We start from the raw sequence: 21,689 nt of genomic DNA, 5'->3' as shown, positions 1-21,689 counted from the left end.
CAAGCTCGTATATAGCTTGTATATCTGCTATTTTTGAATAGCCAAAGGTATAAAATAAAATCTAAAATGACACAGATGCTCTTCCCGGTTTTAATGGGTTAAACAACAAAAACAAAAAGCAGTAGTCATTCATTCTGTTTTATCGGCACATGTTTTTCATCACTTGGGTTGTGTCTCCATGAATAAAGCATAAAGCACAGCATACAGCACATGGGGGGCCTGGTCTCAAAGAGAAGCAGTAATTAGGGAGTCCTTAGGTTGGCCCTCTGCCTCATCAGGGCCTTACATTACACAGTACTGTACAGAAGAGTAGACATGTAGCGCTCGGGTGGCGCAGTGGTATAAAGTCCCTGCCCACCACCGCGGAGGTTGTGGGTTGGAATCCACCGCGGTGGTGTCAAGCGCCCTCTACACGAAACACAATTGGCCCGTGTTCGGGGAGGGATGTCGGGCAGGGAGGCTGATGTTAGACATTGCACGTAATCCTACGGGCTGGGGGGCCAGTGTTTCTCAAACATTTTCATGTCAAGGACCCCCCAAATGTATTTGTCCACGGACCCCCATCTGAAAACATTTTTGCTCTAGGGACCCCCCAGAAGCAAAGATCGGAGTAAAAAATGTTCGCTTTAAAATATATATATTCAAAGATTTACTAAAAAAATCAAGATTTTTCCAAAATAACAGATCTACAAGTTCGTAGCGCTGCACTTGGTGCCGCGCTATGAGCTTGTAGATCTGCTATTTTTTTATTGGAATCCTGTTTATTTTTTTTTCTACTTTGCTACTTTTGTGTGACATAGTATGGCGAAGTACCGCATTAATTTACGAGACAAGTTAAAATACCCGACAGTACATGCAATGTGGCCCTCTGGAGTGAGTGTGGAAATACAGTGGCGCTCTCCATCATCAAAGTTGCATCACCCCTGTTCTACAGTGTTGTTAGCTAAGCTGTCGGGCAGCAGTGCATCTACGTAGGCGGTGCTTCTTGTTGCCTTTCCTGGCTTTGCCCCGGGTTGGCTCCCATAGTGTCAGTTTTCTTGCCACTAGTTCTGGGTGCCTGACGCAGTGTCCTGCCAGCCTCATCCTTCTCTCTCTGACTTGGTCTGTGACCAGTGGTGGAAAGTAACTAAGTACATTTACTTAAGTACTGTACTTAAGTACAATTTTGAGGTATTTGTACTTTACTTGAGTATTTCCAATTTCCAATACTTTCACTTCTACTCCACTACATTTCAGAGGCAAATATTGTACTTTTACTCCACTACATTTATTTGAAAACTTTAGTTACTAGTTACTTTTGAGATATAAATTATGATATAATGAAACATACCTTAATCACTTTAATAACTTAAACCTAGGCTATTTGAAAATAGCCGATCTACAAGCTCACAACGCGTCGCATCGCGACGCGTTGTGAGCTTGTAGATCTGCTATTTTCAAATATTTAGTACTTTTACTTTTGGTACTTTGAGTACATTTTGATGCCAATACTTTTGTACTTTTACTCAAGTACATTTTTAATTCTGGACTTTTACTTGTAACAGAGTATTTTTATTTTGCAGTATTGGTACTTTTACTTAAGTAAAGAATTTGAGTACTTTTTCCACCACTGTCTGTGACCCTTTAGGTCCCCTTAGAGGACCACACTGACAATGACTGTTGAATGGAATGTGATGTACAGGCCTACCTGTCTCAGGATCACACTGGTGCTCACAGGGGTCCAGCAGGCGTCGTCCACACAGCTCGTTGAGCCAGGGACCACTGGCGTTCTGCTGGTAGTACAGCATCACCTGGGCCGGGTTCAGCCAGTCTGACGCGTCCAGCTGGCTGCCCTGGAGCAGGATGAACCTGGAGCCTGTGGAGGAGCAGGGACGGAAGGTAGGGATTATTATTACATCATCTAAACCTAACCCTGTGGCACAGGGGTCTTAACGTTTGTCAGGCCAAGGACCCCCTAGCTGAGAGACAGTTGAAGCAGGGACCCCCAAGACTCATTGATTGTCATCAGTGTTGTCTAAATCAATGTTTTTGGGCGGTGAAACCGCCCCTATAAGTGAGGTTTGGATATGTGTACAACAAATCCTGCGCTGTGATTGGCCAAAAATGTACCCCGCCTAACCCTGCACCGTGATTGGCCAATCACAGTCTATTCAGGACTGTGATTGGCCAGTGTCACATGACACATGTGCATAGCCCTATATAAGAAACCATAACTTTAAAAAAAACATAAATTGTTTTTTTTTAAGTTATGGTTTCTTCCATCATAAAGAGTGTTTCAATAAATGTATTTATTTTTTGTACATGATTGGTTGACTCCATTCAGTATTGTGATTAGCTAGCAAGACACCGCCCACTTCACACAGGGTGTGATTTTTACTGTATTTCAGACATTTAAACCCTCAATACTTGGTAAACTTGGCACAAGGTGTATTGTGAGCTTGTAAAGCTGCTATTTTTGGCTAATGTTCCCCTCAGAATAGGGGCTATGGCCCCTTGGTCACAATCTAACGCAATTACATTGTTAATCACAATTATTTGAGCGTCAATTAATCGTCAAGTAAAAGGCTATAATAGTGACAGCCCTAGGTATGATGGATGGAAGAGAGCGATTGTTTGGTCTTTGATAACATTTGAGCCTGAAATGATTGAAAACAAAACACCGGCAGCTGCACATTTGCCATATCTCTACACAGGAAACACTACCCTTCCTCTTTGCCTTGCCTACTTGTTGTTAACTAGTTGTACGAACTCTTGTTTTATTGTTTTATTGTTTTATTGGATCTCGTTTATTCGGTACACTTTGTTTTAGCTCCTGCTCATTTGATTTTCCTATTTGTCTCATCTGTTTAAGAAAGTAGGTAGCTGATATATTGCACTTTTACCTTAGTGCTAGGTATACTCTTAGTTGCTTGTTTTAGAAGAGAATGCACTTAAGACTTCTGGTGATTAGTAGTTTTCTTGCCTACCTATGTTGAATGCACTTATTGTAAGTCGCTTTGGATAAAAGTGTCTGCTAAATGACTGTAATGTAAATGTAATATCTCTGGTATTGATATCATATAAATATTGCACATGGACTGCTTTTTTGCTTGCACCATCTGTGGATGAAACAGCATTAAACCCCAAAGCTTCCTAGGAGCAACGCAAAAATGACCTTCTGAAAATGGTCACAGTTGAAAACCCACTGTGGAGTTTCACAGTAACAGCAATATTAGTGCCGACCTCGACAAACACGGCGAGACAAAACGCAACACCGAAACAGCAGGAGCGGTTAATTAGTACACCGTTTGTGGGAACGGGCAATGGGCACAGGTCAGCTTTATTCCACAAACAGACAAGCTACCGCGAGGGCGGTAGTTTTTAATCAATGCAACAATAACCAATTACCACCCGCAAACCATGAATCATTCAGATTGCTGCAGCATTGCTATTAATGCCAGATGTGTGTTGCTGTGTGTGTGTGTGTGTCTATACAGATATGAGTTGCAGTATGTCAGCTACAGTGGTGGAAAAAGGTACTCAAATGTTTTACTTAAGTAAAAGTGTACTGCAATATATACATACTCCGTTACAAGTAAAGTCCGGAATTCAAAATGTACTTGAGTAAAGGTACAAAAGTATTGGCATCAAAATGTACTTGATGAATACCAAAAGTAGAAGTACTCATTATACAGAATGTCCCATTTCAAGTTGCCATATGTATTTATCTTTTGAAAATAGCCGATCTACAAGCTCACAATGTGTCGCATCGCGACACATTGTGAGCTTGTAGATCGGCTATTTTGAAATGGCCAAAATGAATACAGGACTGAGTTGGTTAATGCATGTTTTGTAATAATAATCAAAATATTCAAAGTAACTACAGTGTTCAAATAATTGTAGTGGAGTAAAAGTACAATATTTCTATACGAGATGTAGTGAAGTAGAAGTAAAAGTATTGGAAATTGGAAATACTCAAGTAAAGTACAAATAACTCAAAATTGTACTTAAGTACATAACTTAAGTAAATCTACTTTGTTACTACTGCACGACCGATCAGTGTTATGGAGTCTTGAGGTGAGTATAACCCATTCAACCCAGGAACGCATTATACATTATTTTATACTTTGGGCTATTCAAAATATCAGATCTGCAAGCTCAGGGAGCGGCACAGAGTGCCGATGTGTGCAAAGTCTTTGAATCGGGTGTCCAGTGTTATGCCCTGTAGCAAAATGACACGAGCGATAGCCACTGAGCTGGACTGTGCAGAGGAAAATACACTTTTAGGGTTTAAAAAAAACAGTTATCGAAAGCATAAATATCATGACAATGAAGCTTTTGTTGGTGGTTTGTTGTTCTTCTATTGGTGTTTCTCAGCCTAGTACTAGTTACTTGGTTGATATAAATGATTACGTTATAAAACTTCAGCCCTATTTTTTACCAAGGCTATTTGAAAATAGCCGATCTACAAGCTCACAACGCGTCGCATCGCGACGCGTTGTGAGCTTGTAGATCTGCTATTTACATCAACATTTTAGTACTTTTACTTTTGGTACTTTAAGTACATTTTGATACCAATGCTTTTGTACTTTCACTCTAGTACATTTTGAATTCAGGACTTGTAACAGAGTACATATACATTGCAGTATTGATACTTTTACTTAAGTAAAAAATGTGAGTACTCCCCCCCCCCCCCAACACACCAAAAAGCGGGCCGTTCAGAGAGGGACGCAGATTTTAGCAAAGCAAAATTTGTTCTAGTATCAAGCAAACCGGTACGCATTATCTCTATAGTCAAGTGATCAAGACGGATCCGTCAGATTTTTCATATTCCATCCTGATTGGCAAATTCCGAACATTGCTGGCCCACAATAACCTACCTGACCTGGCGGAGACCTTTTATTTTTTGTTTGTTTTTTGCATGTCTGGACAGCCAAGTGTGGAATCTGACCTTGACAGTTACAAATTATATTCAAAGTGCCAGATATATTTTAACAATGAATATCTAACATTGTTTACGAGTGATAAACAGCTAGGGCATAACAGTGACTGCCCTGCAGTAAGATGCTAACAACACCATGGGGAAGACATTTTCTCCTTTTCTGTCAGTTGGATATTATGCGGCGAGCTTGTTAGGATGATGATGTTAAAGGTTCAATCAACTGTTACATATAAACAGCAGGAGTAGACTGTTTATTATTTAGGGACTTATCTTTTTCTTCTCTAATTGGATAAGGATAAGAAGATTTGCAAACTACAAATGCCAGCGTACTGCGTAATGATACAATAAAATGGATGCTATTTTAACAAGAGACAGTGTATTTGCTTTGCAAAACTTTTTTAATGATCATAGAGAATGCTGTGACACATTTCCAAATAACGATTAAGATTGCTTCTCTGTCTGAGGGGGCACGGCGGTGGCACAGTCGGTAGCGCTGTCGCCTCATAGCTAGACGGTCCTGGGTTCGAGTCCTGCCAGGGGAACGCTGTGGGCGCTGGGGGGGCGTGTTCTCGCCTCAACGTCAACAACTGCAATAGCCTCCTCTATGATGCCACTGCAAAAGTACTCAAAAAACTTCTATATGTCCAAAACTCTGCAGCCCGCCTCCTCACCAGAACCAGATCCAGAGACCACCTCACCCCCAGTCCTCCACGACCTTCACTGGCTCCCAGTAAAACATAGAATAGAATTCAAAATGCTCATCACCACCTACAAAGCCCTCAATAACCAGGCACCCCGCTACCTCTCTGACCTCCTCAAACGCCACGTCCCCTTCTGCTCCCTCAGGTCTGGCGACGCAAACCTCCTGGACTTCCCCAAAAAAACAAACAAACGCACCTGGGGTGACATGGGGGCTTTTTCAGTTGCAGCCCCCAGCCTTTCAAACCCACTCCCACCTCACATCAAAGCCCCCCCCCCCCCCCCCCACTCTGGCCGTGTTCAAAGCCTCCCTCAAAACCCACCCTTTTAGACGTGCTTTCCCTGCCTAACCCAAACCAAATCTCCCTTTCCTCCTCTTATAGTCTTTGCTTATTGTTTTTAGCCTTTTAACATTTTCTTTTCTTTTGCTCCTAATACAAACATATTAAGCTGTTTTGTAAAGCGACTTTGGGTACTAAGAAAAGTGCTATATAAGTCTGATGTATTATTATTATTATTAACAGTCAGTGGTGGAAAAAGTACTCAAATGCTTTACTTAAGTAAAAGTACCAATATTGCAATATAGAAATACTCTGTTACATGTAACAATCCAGGATTAAACATTTACTTGAGTAAAAGTACAAAATTATTGGTATCAAAATGTACTTAAAAGTACCAAAAGTAAAAGTACTAAAATGTTTGAAGATAGCCTAGGTATAAAATAGGGCTGAAGTGGTTAATGTGTGTTTTATAATGTAATAATTTATATCTGCAAAGTAACTAGTAACTAAAGTGTTCAAATAATTGTAGTGGAGTAAAAGTACAATATTTGTCTCTGAGATAGTAGTGGAGTAGAAGTAAAAGTATTGGAAATTGGAAATACTCAAGTAAAGTACAAATACCTTAACATTGTACTTAAGTACACTACTTAAGTAAATGTACTTAGTTACTTTCCACCACTGTTAACACATTGATTGCCAAGATCGCATCGATGCGTTCTTTCAAATCCATCGCTTGAGTGCCAGCATTCAAAAGAACGCATTGATGCGTTCTTTTGAATTTTCATTGTTTAATCTGTGATCGCACGGCTGTGTTTATTTCTCATCAGCACTTTCGTTTTCCACTTACGTCACACTCACCCGGAGCCGGATGTAAAAAAAAAAATCATTTCCGGGTCACATTGTTTTTCTCTGGTAATTTTCGTCCAGAATAGGGAAAAACACGTTTTTTCACACGGTATAAAAAAAACGAACGGACAGCTCAACTTCTATTTTCTTTCGTCCGGGTGACTAACAGTCATCGTCTTCGTGTATCACATCGTTTTCAGGCCGATCAGCGGATCAGGGATTGTCGAAAACATAACATCCGGTGAATGACAGGATATGACGTGGGCCTGTTTGGGAGGGGGCGAGCGAGGTGATCAATGTGTGGATTTGCTGCTCTCTACTGGTGGAACTGTCGTACGTGCTTGACACCACAATCAGAGAATTTATTTGAATGAAAAATTACAAAACAAAAAAAATAAAAAACACGCAAATTGCTGGCACAGGGGTGAGTACATTATGAATAAACTCTGGCAGTCAATGTGTTAACAGTGCCTATACCTTTTGTTGGGTGAACTATCCCTTTAATTTTTAACATCGGTGAAGTTTTCCTGTAAGGTCTGAGGGCACACAACCCTTTATTATCTGCACTGTATTATCCCCACAAGATGAGAGAGGCTGGAATCAGTTGTGTTTAGCCAGATGAGAGAAGAAGTGCTTTCAGCAGCACATAATATCATATCTACTCTTCAAATGAAGCCCGGGGCCAGGCCAAACTATAATTACTTTAACAGGGTCAGAACGGGTGAAGTACAGTCTGTCTGCCCAAGGAGGTACGGTGTCAAAACTCTGAATATGGAGGACACACTTATTTACACACTGCATGGGCCTCAAGACAATTTAGTCTTCTCCTTTGCTGTCTGCATTGTAAAGCAACCAAGTACATTTACTCAAGTACTGTACTTAAGTATTTTTTTAAGATATTTTTTACTTTACTAGAGTATTTCCAATTTTCAGTACTTTTACTTCTACTCCAATACATCTCAGAGGCAAATATTGTACTTTTACTCCACTACAATTATTTGAAAACTTGAGTTATTATAGCGTGCCTTTCAGCAGTATGCTTACTATGGGATACCATCGCCCCCTAGCGATGCGCGGAGCACAACACATGAGCTCCCGGGTTACAATTCCTATTGGATAGGGTCATGTTACGCGACACCGGTAACCCGGAAGGGTATAAATACCCTCGCGTCACTAGGGCACTCCCTCTTCCTTCACTCTGCCAACGCGATCGCGCACGGAGCCTGAACAAGCACATCGAAACAACGGAGAAACTATCGATTCCAACACCACCCAAAGCGAGGGCATTAACAGTGCTACTCTACGGGCGCTTCGTGTAAAAGTTTCAGTTAACGCACTCGGTTACCACCTCAACTTTAATTATTTTCTTTTCCTATCCTCTCTGTTTTCCACGCCACGAGGCGTTAGCCTAGCCGTGTTAGTGGCTAGGCCGTTGGAGCTAGACGGCTAGGCTAGGAGGCTAACTAGCCTTTTGTTCTCAAACACCTCGTGTCGACAGAGAAGGAGGAAAGATGCAGGCGCCTCGTCCTTGCGACCTACGAGGGTGCACCCTCCTCGTCGCGGCGGATGACGAACACCGCCTTTGCATCTCCTGTCTGGGGCCCAACCATGCTTGGCTAGCTCGCTACCGAGGTGGAGACGCAGACAAGTGCGGGCCCTGCGACAAGTTCACTGTGTTCCAGCTGGAACATCGGCTCGCCAGAGCTACGCTGCTAGCGACCTCGCCAGAAAGCAGCGGCACTCACCCCGGTGCTCTCCACGCCATGGACCCAGGAGCGCCGGTGGCGAGTACTAGCCAAGGAGCCATGGGCCCTCCGCTCTCCGCGGCCCCACGTTCCAGCGGAGCCATCAGGAAGGCCCGGCGCGAGGAAGCCTTAAGGGCGGTCACCTCGTCACCGGACCCCGCCTTTCCACGACAGCAGCTTTCCTCTCTCCCCCCCAGCCTCCTTCCCCCCTGGGGCGACACGCCGAAGCCTGGCGACAGGGAGTCAGACGGCGAGTTTGACGAGGGAGGCAGTGTCCTGCACAACGGAGGAGATGAGGAAGAGGAGTTGGAGCTCACCTCCTACCAGCAGTCCCAGGAGGTAACGATGACCAGTCCGGGTCCTCCTGGGCCTACAGAGACGGCTGAAGCCTCGGGGATCCTAGCCAGGCAAAGGAAACCCAAGAGGCCGTCTTGGTCGTGCTAAAGAGGGCTATTGCCAGATGCGGCCTGGCGCAGCCCATGGAGCCGGCCAAGCTATCCAATGGGTCCCCATTCCGAGGTTCCAGGGTCTGACACTCCCCCCCCCCGACATACTGAGTCAAAGCTGCTTCCCGAGGCCCGTGGCGTTAGAGATGCAGTGCAGTACTCATGGGCGGCGGGGAGAAGAGAACCCGACAAGCAGACCTGGGGGTCGCTGGCCTCCCAGCCATGGACTCGACCCTGGCTTCCGCCATCGAGAAGGCGAAGCCGGGCTCGGTGAGAGAGGGTTCGGGGGTGAGGCCTGTCTTCGCTGACCACAGCAAGAGAGGCAGCACCGTGACGCACTCTACACTCTACAAGGCCTCGGCATCGGCTGTAAAGGCCTTGAACGTGGTGTCGCTTCTCCAGGGCTCACGGACTACTGTGGACGGGCAGAGCCATGGCCCTCACCGCGGATCTGGAGAGTGTTAAATGGCTCGACCTCGCTACTGGATGTAAGACTATACTGACTACGGGTCTCATGAGTCTTCCCCTGACAGCAAACAATCTGTTCGACAACGCTGCCGATGTGATCATCAGAACCAAGGCAACGGAGAAGCAGATGGACGAGACGGCTGCAGGCCTTCTCTCCTCCACCGCCCCTGCTGCAGCTAGGCCGCGTAAGCAGGGTACTACAGGTGGGACTCGCGCCGCTGGACGCAAGCGAGGCGTGTCCAGGTCCTCCTCCACCAGAACCAGCTCCTGGGAGCGTCCCGAAGGTTCTCTGGGAGTAGGGGACGTCAGGCGCAAAGACGAGAAACACCCCCCCCCCCCCCCTTCGCCCAAGCCTCAACGCAAGGATAGCGGGGCTAGCCGAAAGGGGAAGGGAAATGACAGTCTTTGCCCGGTTACACCGGGCCCACAAGCTGATTACCCCCTCACAGCCACTTGGCCGATATTATGGGGGTCAGCTTCCCACTTGGGAAAACAAAACTTGCGCTCATCTTGCCCCCATGGACAGAGTCGAGGACGGCTCCACGGGGGCACAGAGACAAACAGAGACGCTAAAGACATTGAATATGGTTCAGAGCACTTTATGTCCTGTTGTCGAAAAAAAAATTGTACAAAATGTGCCTCATGTGTGTGGAATAAATCTATTGCCAGAAACACAAATGCTCATTTTTTCCCATGTCAAATTACAAGGCGGATCGCAACCCGAATCGAATGGGAAGCCCTGTCCTCAAATGTATTCCATGAGCCCTCAGTGTTCGCTATGTCCCCTAAAGAGAAAGGACGACATTTCAAACGCTGTAGGGACAGATCCTGTGCATGTTATGAACAAGATGACTCAAATGCAGGTAGAGAAACCAATTGCTATGAATCAAATGTCTCAAATGCATTGTGTAGAACAGGGGTTTTCTGTAAACGAAAATATTCTAACTGCGACACGGCAGTCCCTTCTACCGTCCGGCATATGGCTGCAAAGCGCATCTGTGGGACGGTGGAAGGGCAAGATGGCCGCCTCCCTCACCCTCCCCAACATGGCGGAGGAGAGGCGGAAGTTTACGTCACAGAAAACCCCGGTGTTACACCGGCAAAACTCCCCCGGGGGAACGAAAGTTTCGTTCCGAGTAACGTCACCACACAAAATGGCCGCCTCCCTCGACCTACCCAAGATGGCGGAGGAGGTAAGGCGGATGTCGTCACGTCTGAGAACCCCGGTGTTACACCATCGACACTCCCCAGGTGCGGAGGGAGTTTTGTTCCGGGTAACTACAACACTGCGAAAGGGTTCCGACGTGACGTCAGTCAGAGCGACGGCGTCCCTAGTTCCCATGGGAACGGGCTCGCGCTCCATGACGATGCCGCCATTAGCCCAGCTAGCGCTAGCGAGCAATGCTACAGGGTGGATGTCGACGTTGGGCAAGACTACCGTGATGCGTCACGGGCCTTCCCCACTTCCGGTGAACGGACAGACACTACCGCTGCTGCCCCTTGTGGACGCCTCCTCGACGATCGTTGCGATCAGTCCGAAGGCGTCTCGGGTTCCCATGGGAACGGGCACGAGCTCCACGGAGCAGGTGACGTCAGCAGCCCCCACCAACCCCTCGAATCCTCTAGCTTGATGCTTTTCTCAATGGAAAGCTTGCAAACCGAATCCTTGGGTGCTTCGCACCGTGAAACAAGGCTACAGGTTGCAATTCTCAGCGAAGCCTCAGTTAACAACCAAAGTGGTGTTCTCTCGTGCGTCAGGCCAAGCGGCCATAACGCTGAGAGAGGAGGTTTCGTCTCTTTTGAGCAAGGGTGCGATCAGATAATTATCCCCGGATCAGAACCTACTGGGTTATTATTCTGAATATTTTCTGGTGAAAAAGAAGGGGGGGGTGTGACCTATTCTGAACCTGAAGGGTTTGAACAGATTTCTGAAGGTCTTCGACTTTCGAATGCTGACAACGGCAACGTTGTTGCGCTCGATACGACAAGGGGATTGGTGGACGAGTATAGACCTCAAGGATGCCTATTTTCACGTCCCAATCTACCCGCCGCACCGGAAATTCCTGCGCTTTGGCTACGAAGGCAAGGTGTACGAGTACACGGTGCTACCGTTTGGCATGTCACTGAGCCCTCGGGTTTTCGTGAAATGCACAGGGGCGGCAATAGCTCCGCTGCGGCAGCAGGGTCTTCGTCTGCTGACGTACGTAGACGATTGGCTGCTGGCAGCGGACTCGAGGGAAGAGGTGGCACGGCACACAGCGTTGGCCATTACACACCTCCAATCCCTAGGATTCACAGTCAACGCTCAGAAGAGCGTTCTGATTCCGTCCCAACAAACCACGTTCGTGGGAATCTCACTGGATTCGACCACGATGGTAGCGCGCTTGTCTCAGGACAGGACAGTCGACTTTCTCGCATGTGAGCGCTCCTTACGCCTGGGGCGTCGGGTCACGTACAGAACGTGCATGCAGGCTGCGGGTCTCATGGCCTCGGCCATACACTTGATCCGGTTGGGCAGATTCTACATGAGACCAGGTCAGAACGGACAATACCACAACGATGTGTTATGTCAACAAACAAGGAGGCTTGGGTTCCCTTGTGTTGGACAAACTAGCTCGCGAGCTGACGCTCTGGAGCGTGCAACGCCTGGCATCACTGCGCGCCACCCATGTGCCGGGCCTCCTGAACAGCGGGGCGGACCTGCTGTCCAGAGGGCGGCTCCGCTACGGGGAATGGCCGCTTTGCCCGGAGGCTTTGGACCTGATCTGGGCCTGGTTCGGCCGGGCTCAGGTCGATTTGTTTGCATCCAGAGAGAACGCGAAATGCTCACGGTTCTTCTCGGTGAGGTACAGGGACCTGTCCCTGGGAGGTGGCCGAGCGGCCTACTCTACGCTTTCCCGCCCCTGGAACTGATCCCTCCAACGTTGGAGAAGATCAGAACCCAAGGCGGGACGGTTCTGCTGGTAGCACCAGCGTGGGGCGTGTGGAGAACGGAGATCTCTCCTCTCCTTTACGCCGAGCCGTGGCCTCTCCCTCTGTTCAGAGACCTTCTGAGACAGGGAGGGAACGAGGTTTTCCACGAGGACCTCCAGGGCTTAGACCTGTGGGTCTACCCCGTGAGAGGACGAGTCTGAACTCGCAGGGTCTGCCCCCTAACGTGGTAGCCACCATACAGGGGGCTAGAGCTGATTCTACCAAACGTCAGAACGACATCAGGTGGAACATGTTTGAGTCCTGGTGCCTGGACCAGTCACCTTCGGTGGTGGCTTTCCAGGCTCCTGTGAGGAGCATCCTGGTCTACCTACAGGACAGGTTGGACCAGGGTTTGTCTTTCTCTACCATCAAGGTGTACCTGGCGGCCATTTCCGCTTGCCACGATGGGTTCGAGGGCAAGTCGGTGGGCCAGCACTCGCTGGTGCAACGGTTTATGGCTGGTGCTAAGCGGGCTAGGCCAGTCAACAGACCTTTATTCCCGAAATGGAACTTGGCAGTGGTGCTGGAGGCGCTGTGCCGACCCCCTTTTGAGCCACTTGAGACCGTGGATCTGAAGATCATGAGTCTCAAGACGGTGCTCCTGGTGACCCTATGTACGGCTAAACGTGTCGGTGACATGCAGGCGCTCTCGGTGAGCCAGGACTGCATGTGGTTTTCAGACGACGGCAAGAGGGTTTTGCTGAAACCTAATTTGACGTTTGTGTCTAAGACCGGCGTGGTCCCTGGAAGCCCTGGTTTCTCTTGTCACTAGGGGGTGGACTGGGGTCTAACCTTCCTAGTTTCATGAGACAGGACTTCGGTCTGTCAGGGCCTTGCCCTTTTAATCCTTTTTCCGCGTCCTGACCCAAGGGGTCAAGGGCGCCTGAAGGCCATGATCTTGCCAAGAGCGGGATCTGGGGCCTTGGGCGAGCGGATGGTTGGGTTTATGGACTGGGGCTCCCCCAGGGGACGTTTATGCGTCCCACAGTAAGCTTACTGCTGAAAGGCACGCTATAATAACTAGGGGTTACGTATGTAACCCCAGTTTTATTAGTGCCGTAAGCAGTATGCTTACGTTTCAAAACCCCTTATGTGTGCGATGTGGCGTGTAGAGTGAAGGTGGGTATTTATACCCTTCCGGGTTACCGGTGTCGCGTAACATGACCCTATCCAATATAAATTGTAACCGGGAACTCATGTGTTGTGCGCTGCGCATCGCCAGGGGGCGATGATATCCCATAGTAAGCATACTTCTTACGGCACTAATAAAACTGGGGTTACATACGTAACCCCTAGTTACTATGTAGATTTTGATTATTATTACAAAACATACATTAACCACTTCAGCCCTATATACATTTCGTCCATTTGAAAATAGTAGATCTACAAGCTCACAATGTGTCGTATAGCAATGCATTGTGAGCTTGCAGATCTTGATATTCTCAAAAGATTTGTATACATTTGAAGACTTGTGAAATGGGACATTCTGAGTACTTTTGTACATCAAGTATATGTTGATGATACCACTACTTTTACTTGTAAAACTCTGGGTGAGACAGACTGGCTGTCTGTCTCTGCCTTTCCACATAAGATACATTATTTCCCTGAAGTGAAAAGACGAGTAGAAAGGTGTGACTGGGTGTGCATGTTTAAAAGTAGACACATGCACAGCTGTTTGGTATAAATAACCTCTCTCTCCCGGTGGGAAGGATCCAGATTTTCATCAGATTCGCAGAGACATCAGAATGATGTGATGAGGGGGGGGGGGGGGGGGGGGGGGTTGGTTGGTGGGGACATTTACGGAAACATTTCTAAATCGATCCCACCGGTTTGTAATTCACTGGGCGAATTCGCCATCTTTCATCTCCTCCTTTCAAAAAGTTCCAACCCGCCCGCCTCGCCTCGCCCGCGGACAACGTCTCCCCGGAATGTTAATATCTCCCTGGCAGGGCCGTCCAACCCAACGCAGCGCAGCAGCATACCACCAGAATGCCGCGGCGGCGGCGGCTCGCCGAAAATCAAATCAGACCCTCCAAATGATAGATGAGTGAGGCTGGTCACAGTCTATAACCCATTAAAGCCGGGAACGCATCTGTGGCATTTTAAGGTTTCTTTGGGCTATTCCAAAAACAGCAGATCTACAAGCTCATAGCGCGGCACCGAGTGCCGCGCTATGAGCTTGTAGATCTGCTGTTTTGTATTGTGAAAATGTGTGCAAATATTCGAATATATATATATGTATTTTTAAAGGGAAAATGTTTGACTCAAATCTTTGCTTCTGGGGGGGGGGGGTGGGGGTAGGCCTACCTATTACAAAATATTTTGAGATGGGGGGGGTCCGCTGCCAAATACATATCATTTTGGGGGTCCCTTGAGAACCACTGATAAAGAAACATACGTTTTTAAAAAAAACTGTTAGGATTTAGATGAAATTTGTAGAATCCCCCCAGAAGCAAAGATTTGAGTTACAAAAAATATATATATTTAAGATTTGGACAAACCTTCACAATTTTTTAAGTGCTTTAACGAGTGCCGCGCTACGAGCTTGTAGATCTGCTATTTTTTTTCAAATAGCCAAATAAATAAATAAAAATGACACATGTGTTCCCGATCTAAATGGGATAATATATCTGGAACTGCCGGCTCACTCCTGGGTGACTGCTTCTGAAAAATGCCAATGAGCCACCAGGAGCCAGCCAGCGCTTGGGGCCCCCGCAGGCAGTGAGGGCCGTTTTTTGTCTTCTTCTTTTCTCTCTCTCTCTCTCTCTCTCTCTCCCTCTCTGCCCTGCAGGCGCTACATTGAAATTCATTAGCGAGGCGGTTCAGCACTTCAGAAAAAGTGCTGCTATACGTTGGAGGAGGAGTGATGGAGAGGGCTGGGCTGTGGGTGGTCACTGCGACCTGCCCTCAATGTGCTCTGATGCTTTGAGGGCACATCTGTTGTGTGGGTCTCACATGGGAGATGGAGGGGGGGGAGGGGGGAGGGGGGAGGGCAACCTGGCATTTACCTTTGTCTTTGAGAGAAGATGTTGTGTGTGTGTGTGTGGGGGGGGGGGGGGGGGGGGAGTACTCACATTTTTTACTTAAGTAAAAGTATCAATACTGCAATGTATAAGTACTCTGTTACAAGTCTTGAATTCAAAATTCACTGGAGTTAAAGTACAAGAGTATTGGTATCAAAATGTACTTAAAGTACCAAAAGTAAAAGTACTAAAATGTTTGTAAATAGCAGATCTACAGATCTGAGCTTGTAGATCGGCTAAGTGGTTAATGTATGTTTTATAACGTAATCATTTATATCAACAAAATAACCAGTAACTAAAGTTTTCAAATATTTGTAGTGGTTAAAAAGTACAAAAACACCTAAACAAAAAGTACATTACTTGAGTAAATGTACTTGGTTACTTTATACAGCACTGGGGCGGTGGCCGGGGCAGGCACAGATGAAACGGTAACTTCAGCCACTGAACACGGGCACTCTTTCACAGAGATGAGGGGGGGGGGGGGGGGGGGGGGGCGGCGGGGGGAGAAATGCCAGCACAGCCCTCCCCCTCTCCCCCCCCGCCCCCCCCCCCCACCGGGGGGGGGGGGGGGCGGGGCGGGCGTGCGGACGTGGGACGGGGGGGCTGTTACAGAGGACCCATAGTTTCCGGGCCAACAACATCAACATCATCAGCATAGAGGATGAGACATGGATTTGATTGGATGCTCACAGGGTCATCCCTATGTTCCCCGGGTTCTATGTTCCCCGGGTTCTATGTTCCCCACTAGTGTTAGGTTTAGGTTGAGTAGGTAAGCGGGGAACATAGAACCCGGGGAACATAGAACCCGGGGAACATAGACACGCTCCCATGCTCACCGTTAAGTGTTGATTTCGTCGACTAAAACTATGACGGAAAATGTTGGTCGACTACCTTTTTTCACTGACGAAAACGAAATAAAAACTAACTAAAAGCTAAGGTATGATGACTAAAACTAAAACCAAAAGTTGACAATTTCGTCAACAAATAAAAACTAGACTAAATTGCTAGTGAGGGATCTAGTGGAGAAGAGATCCAGTAGAACTAAAAGACAAGTCATTTTATGTTCGGTTGCTCTCGGGTGTTGCGCTCTGAAAATAGCCGATCTACAAGCTCACAAAGTGTCGCACTGCGACGCGTTGTGAGCTTGTAGATCTGCTATTTTCAGCATGCAACCAAGTGTAAAATCAGCCATTACGACGCCATCAAGGCACCGCCAACATACATTTTAGTCGACTAAATAAACTGTAGATTTAGTCGGCTATAATCTTATGATATTTAGTCGACTAAAACTAGACAAAAACTAAAACATTACAGATGACTAAATTATGACTAAAACTAAATGGAATTTTATTTAAAAGACTATGACTGAAACTAAATCAAATGTTGCTGTCAAAATCAACACGGTGTCCGGGCAGAGTTTTCATCAGCATAGAGGATGAGATATGGATTTTGATTGGATGCTCACCGTCGGCGATGAGGTGTTCCGGGACGTGGAGGATGACCCGCACCGATAGGTTGCAAGACATGTGGGAGGAGTAGACCAGGCCAATCACACAGCTGACCACGCTGATCAGGGTCAGGGTGGTCTTGTTGAGGGGGCTCCGCGGGGAGCCTGCTGCAATGACGGAGGGGAGAGAGAGAGAGAGAGAGAGAGAGAGAGAGAGAGAGAGAGAGAGAGAGAGAGAGAGAGAGAGAGAGAGAGAGAGAGAGAGAGAACAAAGAAGCATGTGAAGCAGTGATTGCACTCCATATTTCTCGTCCAAACTTCCCACACCACACGTAAGGCACTGACAGACGGAAACACACATGCAGTGGTGGCAAAAGTACTATTTTTCTCCTTAAGTAAAGGTATTCATACTTCAATGTAAAATAAAAGGGACCATAATTTACCACAACGCATATCATGATGATTGAAAGAAGACTTTAAACTAGCGACTGGAAGCATATAGTATTTATGACAACGTTTATTAAGGTAATAAAATCAAGTCTAAAGTTCGTCAAAAACCCACCCGCTTGCATTGAGAAAAATTCTTTCTGACAACAGCAGGGGGAAAACAGTGACACTACAGGCCATTCATATGAACTGTCACTTCCTATATAGACTCAATTTCAAAGGCCAATGCTGGGCCCTTGGTCGCATCGCGACGCATTGTGAGCTTGTAGATCTGCTATTTTCAAATAGTCAACGTTTTAATGGGGCTGAAGTTGTTAATGTATGTTTTGTAATTATACTCAAAACCTACAAAGTAACTAGTTTAAGTAACTCGTTTTTTTTTACTTTAATTTTAGTATACAGTTTTACTTAAGTACAGTACTTGAGTACATGTACTTAGTTACTTTCCACCACTGCACACACGGCACTGACACACAAAAACGCACATGCAAGGGTGAACTGTGTGCACGCACAGACAAACACGCACGCGCACACGTGCGCGTGCGCACACGTGCGCGTGCGCACACACACACGTACAGAGCCTTTGCAACTAAGCACTTTACAAACAAGTCTGCTGGATTTAGCGCTCATGAAAAAAGCAACCGGCTACATCAAACACCAACAGTGGCCTTTAGGGGGTTTAGCTCTGCCAGGGCTGGGTGGCACAGAGATAAGGTTGGTACCTTTGAAGGGTGTCACTCTGCCAGGGCTGGGTGGCACAGAGATAAGGTTGGTACCTTTGAAGGGTGTCACTCTGCCAGGGCTGGGTGGCACAGAGATAAGGTTGGTACCTTTGAAGGGTGTCACCGTGTACGCTGAGGCCCGAGGGAGCAGGAAGAGGGGGAAATAAATCGGCCTAAGTGAAAAACTTAAGTTCAGAGGGAGAGAGGGTTTCGCTCTCCTCTCCTCTCCTCTCCTCACCTCTCCTCTCCTCCCCTACCCTCATCAACTCCCCTCTCATCTCTCCTCCTGGCTACTCCTTCTCCTCTATCCCTTTTAATGAAGATTGCGAGAACTGAGACAGCATTTCCCCCGCTATAGGGCCATGCCATACCGCGCTGTGCTGTGAAAGTCACAGGCAACAAATCCCTTTCCATAATATCAGATTTCAAACGGTGAAAAGCTTTCAGAAGCTTCTCAGCCACCGCTTGTCAAACCTGAATTCCGCCGGCCCGTTTAGAATGAGGGTTTAAAATCCTACACATGCCAATCAAACTGGACTGTCAGCCGTCACTCAAATGAGTACGAGTCATTTTGTCATTGGATGAAGTATGAATTAGCCTTTAAGTCAGCTAGCATAACGTAACATAACGTAACATAATAGCCGACGTTGAGATATTATAGCAACACCACATCGACTAACGCCAGGCCTATGTCTGCCCTGATTGAAATTGAAAGACAGACAGACCGTAAAAGGCTCAGCCGTGCTGCTCAGCCCCTCACAGACCATGGCCTGACATAACCCGACTCCGCCGGATTGAAGAAGCTTGCTTCACACACTTGTTTCACATCCTACTTCCATCTGGGACCTCGGTAGACCAACCGCAGTGGTGTAAAGTAACTAAGTACATTTACTCAAGTACTGTACTTAAGTAAAATGTTGAGGTTCTTTTACCTTACTGGAGTATTTCCAATTGTCTATACTTTTACTTCTACTCCACTACATCTCGGATGAAAATATTGTACTTTTACTCCACTACAATTATTTGAAAACTTTAGTTACTAGTTACTTTGCAGACATAAATTATTATAAAACATACATTAACCACTTTAGCCCTGTTTTACACCTAGGCTATTTGAAAATAGCCGATCTACAAGCTCACAACGCGTCGCGATGTGAGCTTGTAGATATGCTATTTTCAAACATGTTAGTACTTTTACTTTTGGTACTTTAAGTACATTTTGATACCAATACTTTTGCACTTTTACTCAAGTAAATTTTGAATTCCGGACTTGTAACAGAGTACTTCTAAATTGCAGTATTGATACTTTTACTCAAGTAAAACATTCAAGTACTTATTCCACCACTGCCCAACCTCTGCAAGACGGCGGTCCGTTTTTTCAAGGTACTTGGCAGGCGATTGGACGAGACCGTCTGTCTATCACCGTCTGGGCGTGCTAACTCCAACCAATCATATTGACGTGTCTACATGACTTATAGTAGCTGTGCCAGCAGTAGTTCTTTTTTTTTTTTTCGCGATTTTTGTAACCAATTTTTTCACCCGGTGCCAATTTCCTAAGTGATCCTGGGCGCTACACCAGCCCTACACCAGCCCTACACCAGTCCTACACCAGCCCTACACCAACCCTAACCCTAACCCTAACCCTACACCAGCCCTACACCAGCCCCAGCCCTACACCAGTCCTACACCAGCCCTACACCAGCCCTAACCCTAACCCTAACCCTACACCAGCCCTACACCAGCCGCAGCCCTACACCAGCCCTACACCAGCCCTACACCAGCCCTACACCAGCCCTACACCAGCCCTACACCAGCCCTAACCCTAACCCTACACCAGCCCTACACCAGCCCTACACCAGCCCTACAACAGCCCTACACCAGCCCCACACCAGCCCTACACCAGCGCTACACCAGCCCTACACCAGCCCTACACCAGCGTTACACCAGCCCTACACCAGCGCTACACCAGTCCCCCACAGCCTAGGGAGGCCAGGGCCGAGCTCATGCTTCCTTCAATGCATGAGAGCCAACTGACCTTCTTGTCACCTGACAGGGGGGAGTTTCCCCGGTAGGACGTAGCACGTGGAAGGAACACGTTATTCCAACCAGTTCCTTTCCCCTCCATCAGGCACGCACACACTCACACCCCATCATACATTAAAGAGTACATGCGTGCACACAAACGGCGCATTTACCGCATACACACAAAATGCATGCATACACACACATGCACATACTGTACAAACAGTACGTACGCACAAACACACACAATGAAAATAGACAATGCTTTGCCGTATACTGGCTCCCTTTCCATTAGTTTGTCTGTTTTAAATAAGTCTGGCAGAACTTTGTGATTTGGGAATATTTCAGGGATTTAGTTTTGTACTGCAAAGGTTAAATCATTTAGCTTTTCTATGCATGAAAACTACTTTCAATATAAACCGCTGAACTAAACCATGCTGGAGTATTTCAGTGTCTGTCGGTCAAGCGTGTTTTACGCTCTGTCGTACGACAAAAATAGCCGATCTACAAGCTCACAACGCATCACATCCGCGATGCGTTTCTAGATTGGCTATGTCGTCGTTATGACAACGTATAAATCAGGCTCAAGTTGACGCCGACATACAAAATCCCCTCCGGCTACAAGACCCGTTGAGGACAGGCTGTCAACATTTTCTTTAATTTGTTATTTTGTAATGTCTCCTGGAATCATCGTTTCCCTTTGATCACGTTAATGCCGCTGGGGCTTCATTCTATTCTTATAACCCTCGATCCCCTCTAATTAAAGGTGTTGCTTACACTGCTGGGGGGTTGGGGGGCTTCACTTTATTTGTGACACCTGCATCGGATGACGGCGGAATAATTGGGTCGGAGGAGGTGTTGTCAAAAGAAAAAAAAAACTTGTAAGGCCCCTCTGACAGCAGCTATTATCCCATTAAGACCGGGAACGCATCTGTGTCATTTTAGATGTATTAGTCTATTCAAAAATAGCAGATCTACAAGCTCATAGCACGGCACCGAGTGCCACGCTACGAGCTTGTAGATCTGCTATTTTTGAAAAAATCTTGAAAATGTGTGCAAATATATATTGTTTAAAGCAAACATTTGTAACTCAAATATTTCATTCTGGGGAGGTCCCTGGAATAAATTGTTTGCACACGTTTGCACACATTTTCACGATTTTTCAAAAATACAAGCTCATAACACGGCACAGATTCCCGCGCTGTGAGCTTGTAGATCTGCTATTTTTGAATAGCCAAAGAAATCTAAAATGACTCAGATGCGTTCCAGGAGTGAATGGGTTAACCCATTAAAACCGGGAAAGCATATGTCATTTTTTTTTCTTTTCATTTTTGTGTTGGCTATCCAAAAAAATAGCAGCAGATCTACAAGCTCACAGTGCGTCACTTTGTGCCGCACTGTGAAAAAAAATCTAGAAAGTGTGAGAACTACTGATTTAGAAAGGCATTTTGGGCAGAATGGGCCTCAAGGTCTAAATGGGTTATTTCGGGGGGCACACTGTCTCTCAATTCCCTTCCTCCGGCGTGCCTCTGCACCCCCATTACTGTACATCACAGCTCCAAGGACGTGTTGGCGTGCCGGCGGGGTGAAGTCATGCTGCAATGGGTTCACTTTGAGAAGGAGTTTGGGTTTACAGGGTTGCAAAGGGC

At 46.7% G+C, this 21,689-nt stretch overlaps 1 protein-coding gene across 1 annotated transcript in view; it reads right to left on the bottom strand.

The window, feature by feature from the left end:
• Window positions 1-21,689, bottom strand: part of astn1 (astrotactin 1) — a gene marked incomplete at both ends in the record, with an annotated part of 727,677 nt that overhangs the window by 528,207 nt on the left and 177,781 nt on the right. The window contains 2 exons of the mRNA XM_080440454.1: window positions 1,688-1,855; window positions 16,868-17,017. Of these exons, the coding sequence (XP_080296580.1) occupies window positions 1,688-1,855; window positions 16,868-17,017 (318 nt within the window). The remainder of the gene's footprint in view (window positions 1-1,687; window positions 1,856-16,867; window positions 17,018-21,689) is intronic.

This window comes from Gymnoscopelus braueri (assembly GCF_963280865.1).
Source record: "Gymnoscopelus braueri genome assembly, chromosome: 10".
In the NCBI taxonomy this organism is placed as follows: Eukaryota; Metazoa; Chordata; class Actinopteri; order Myctophiformes; family Myctophidae; genus Gymnoscopelus; species Gymnoscopelus braueri.
This window is presented reverse-complemented; position numbering and strand designations above follow the sequence as displayed.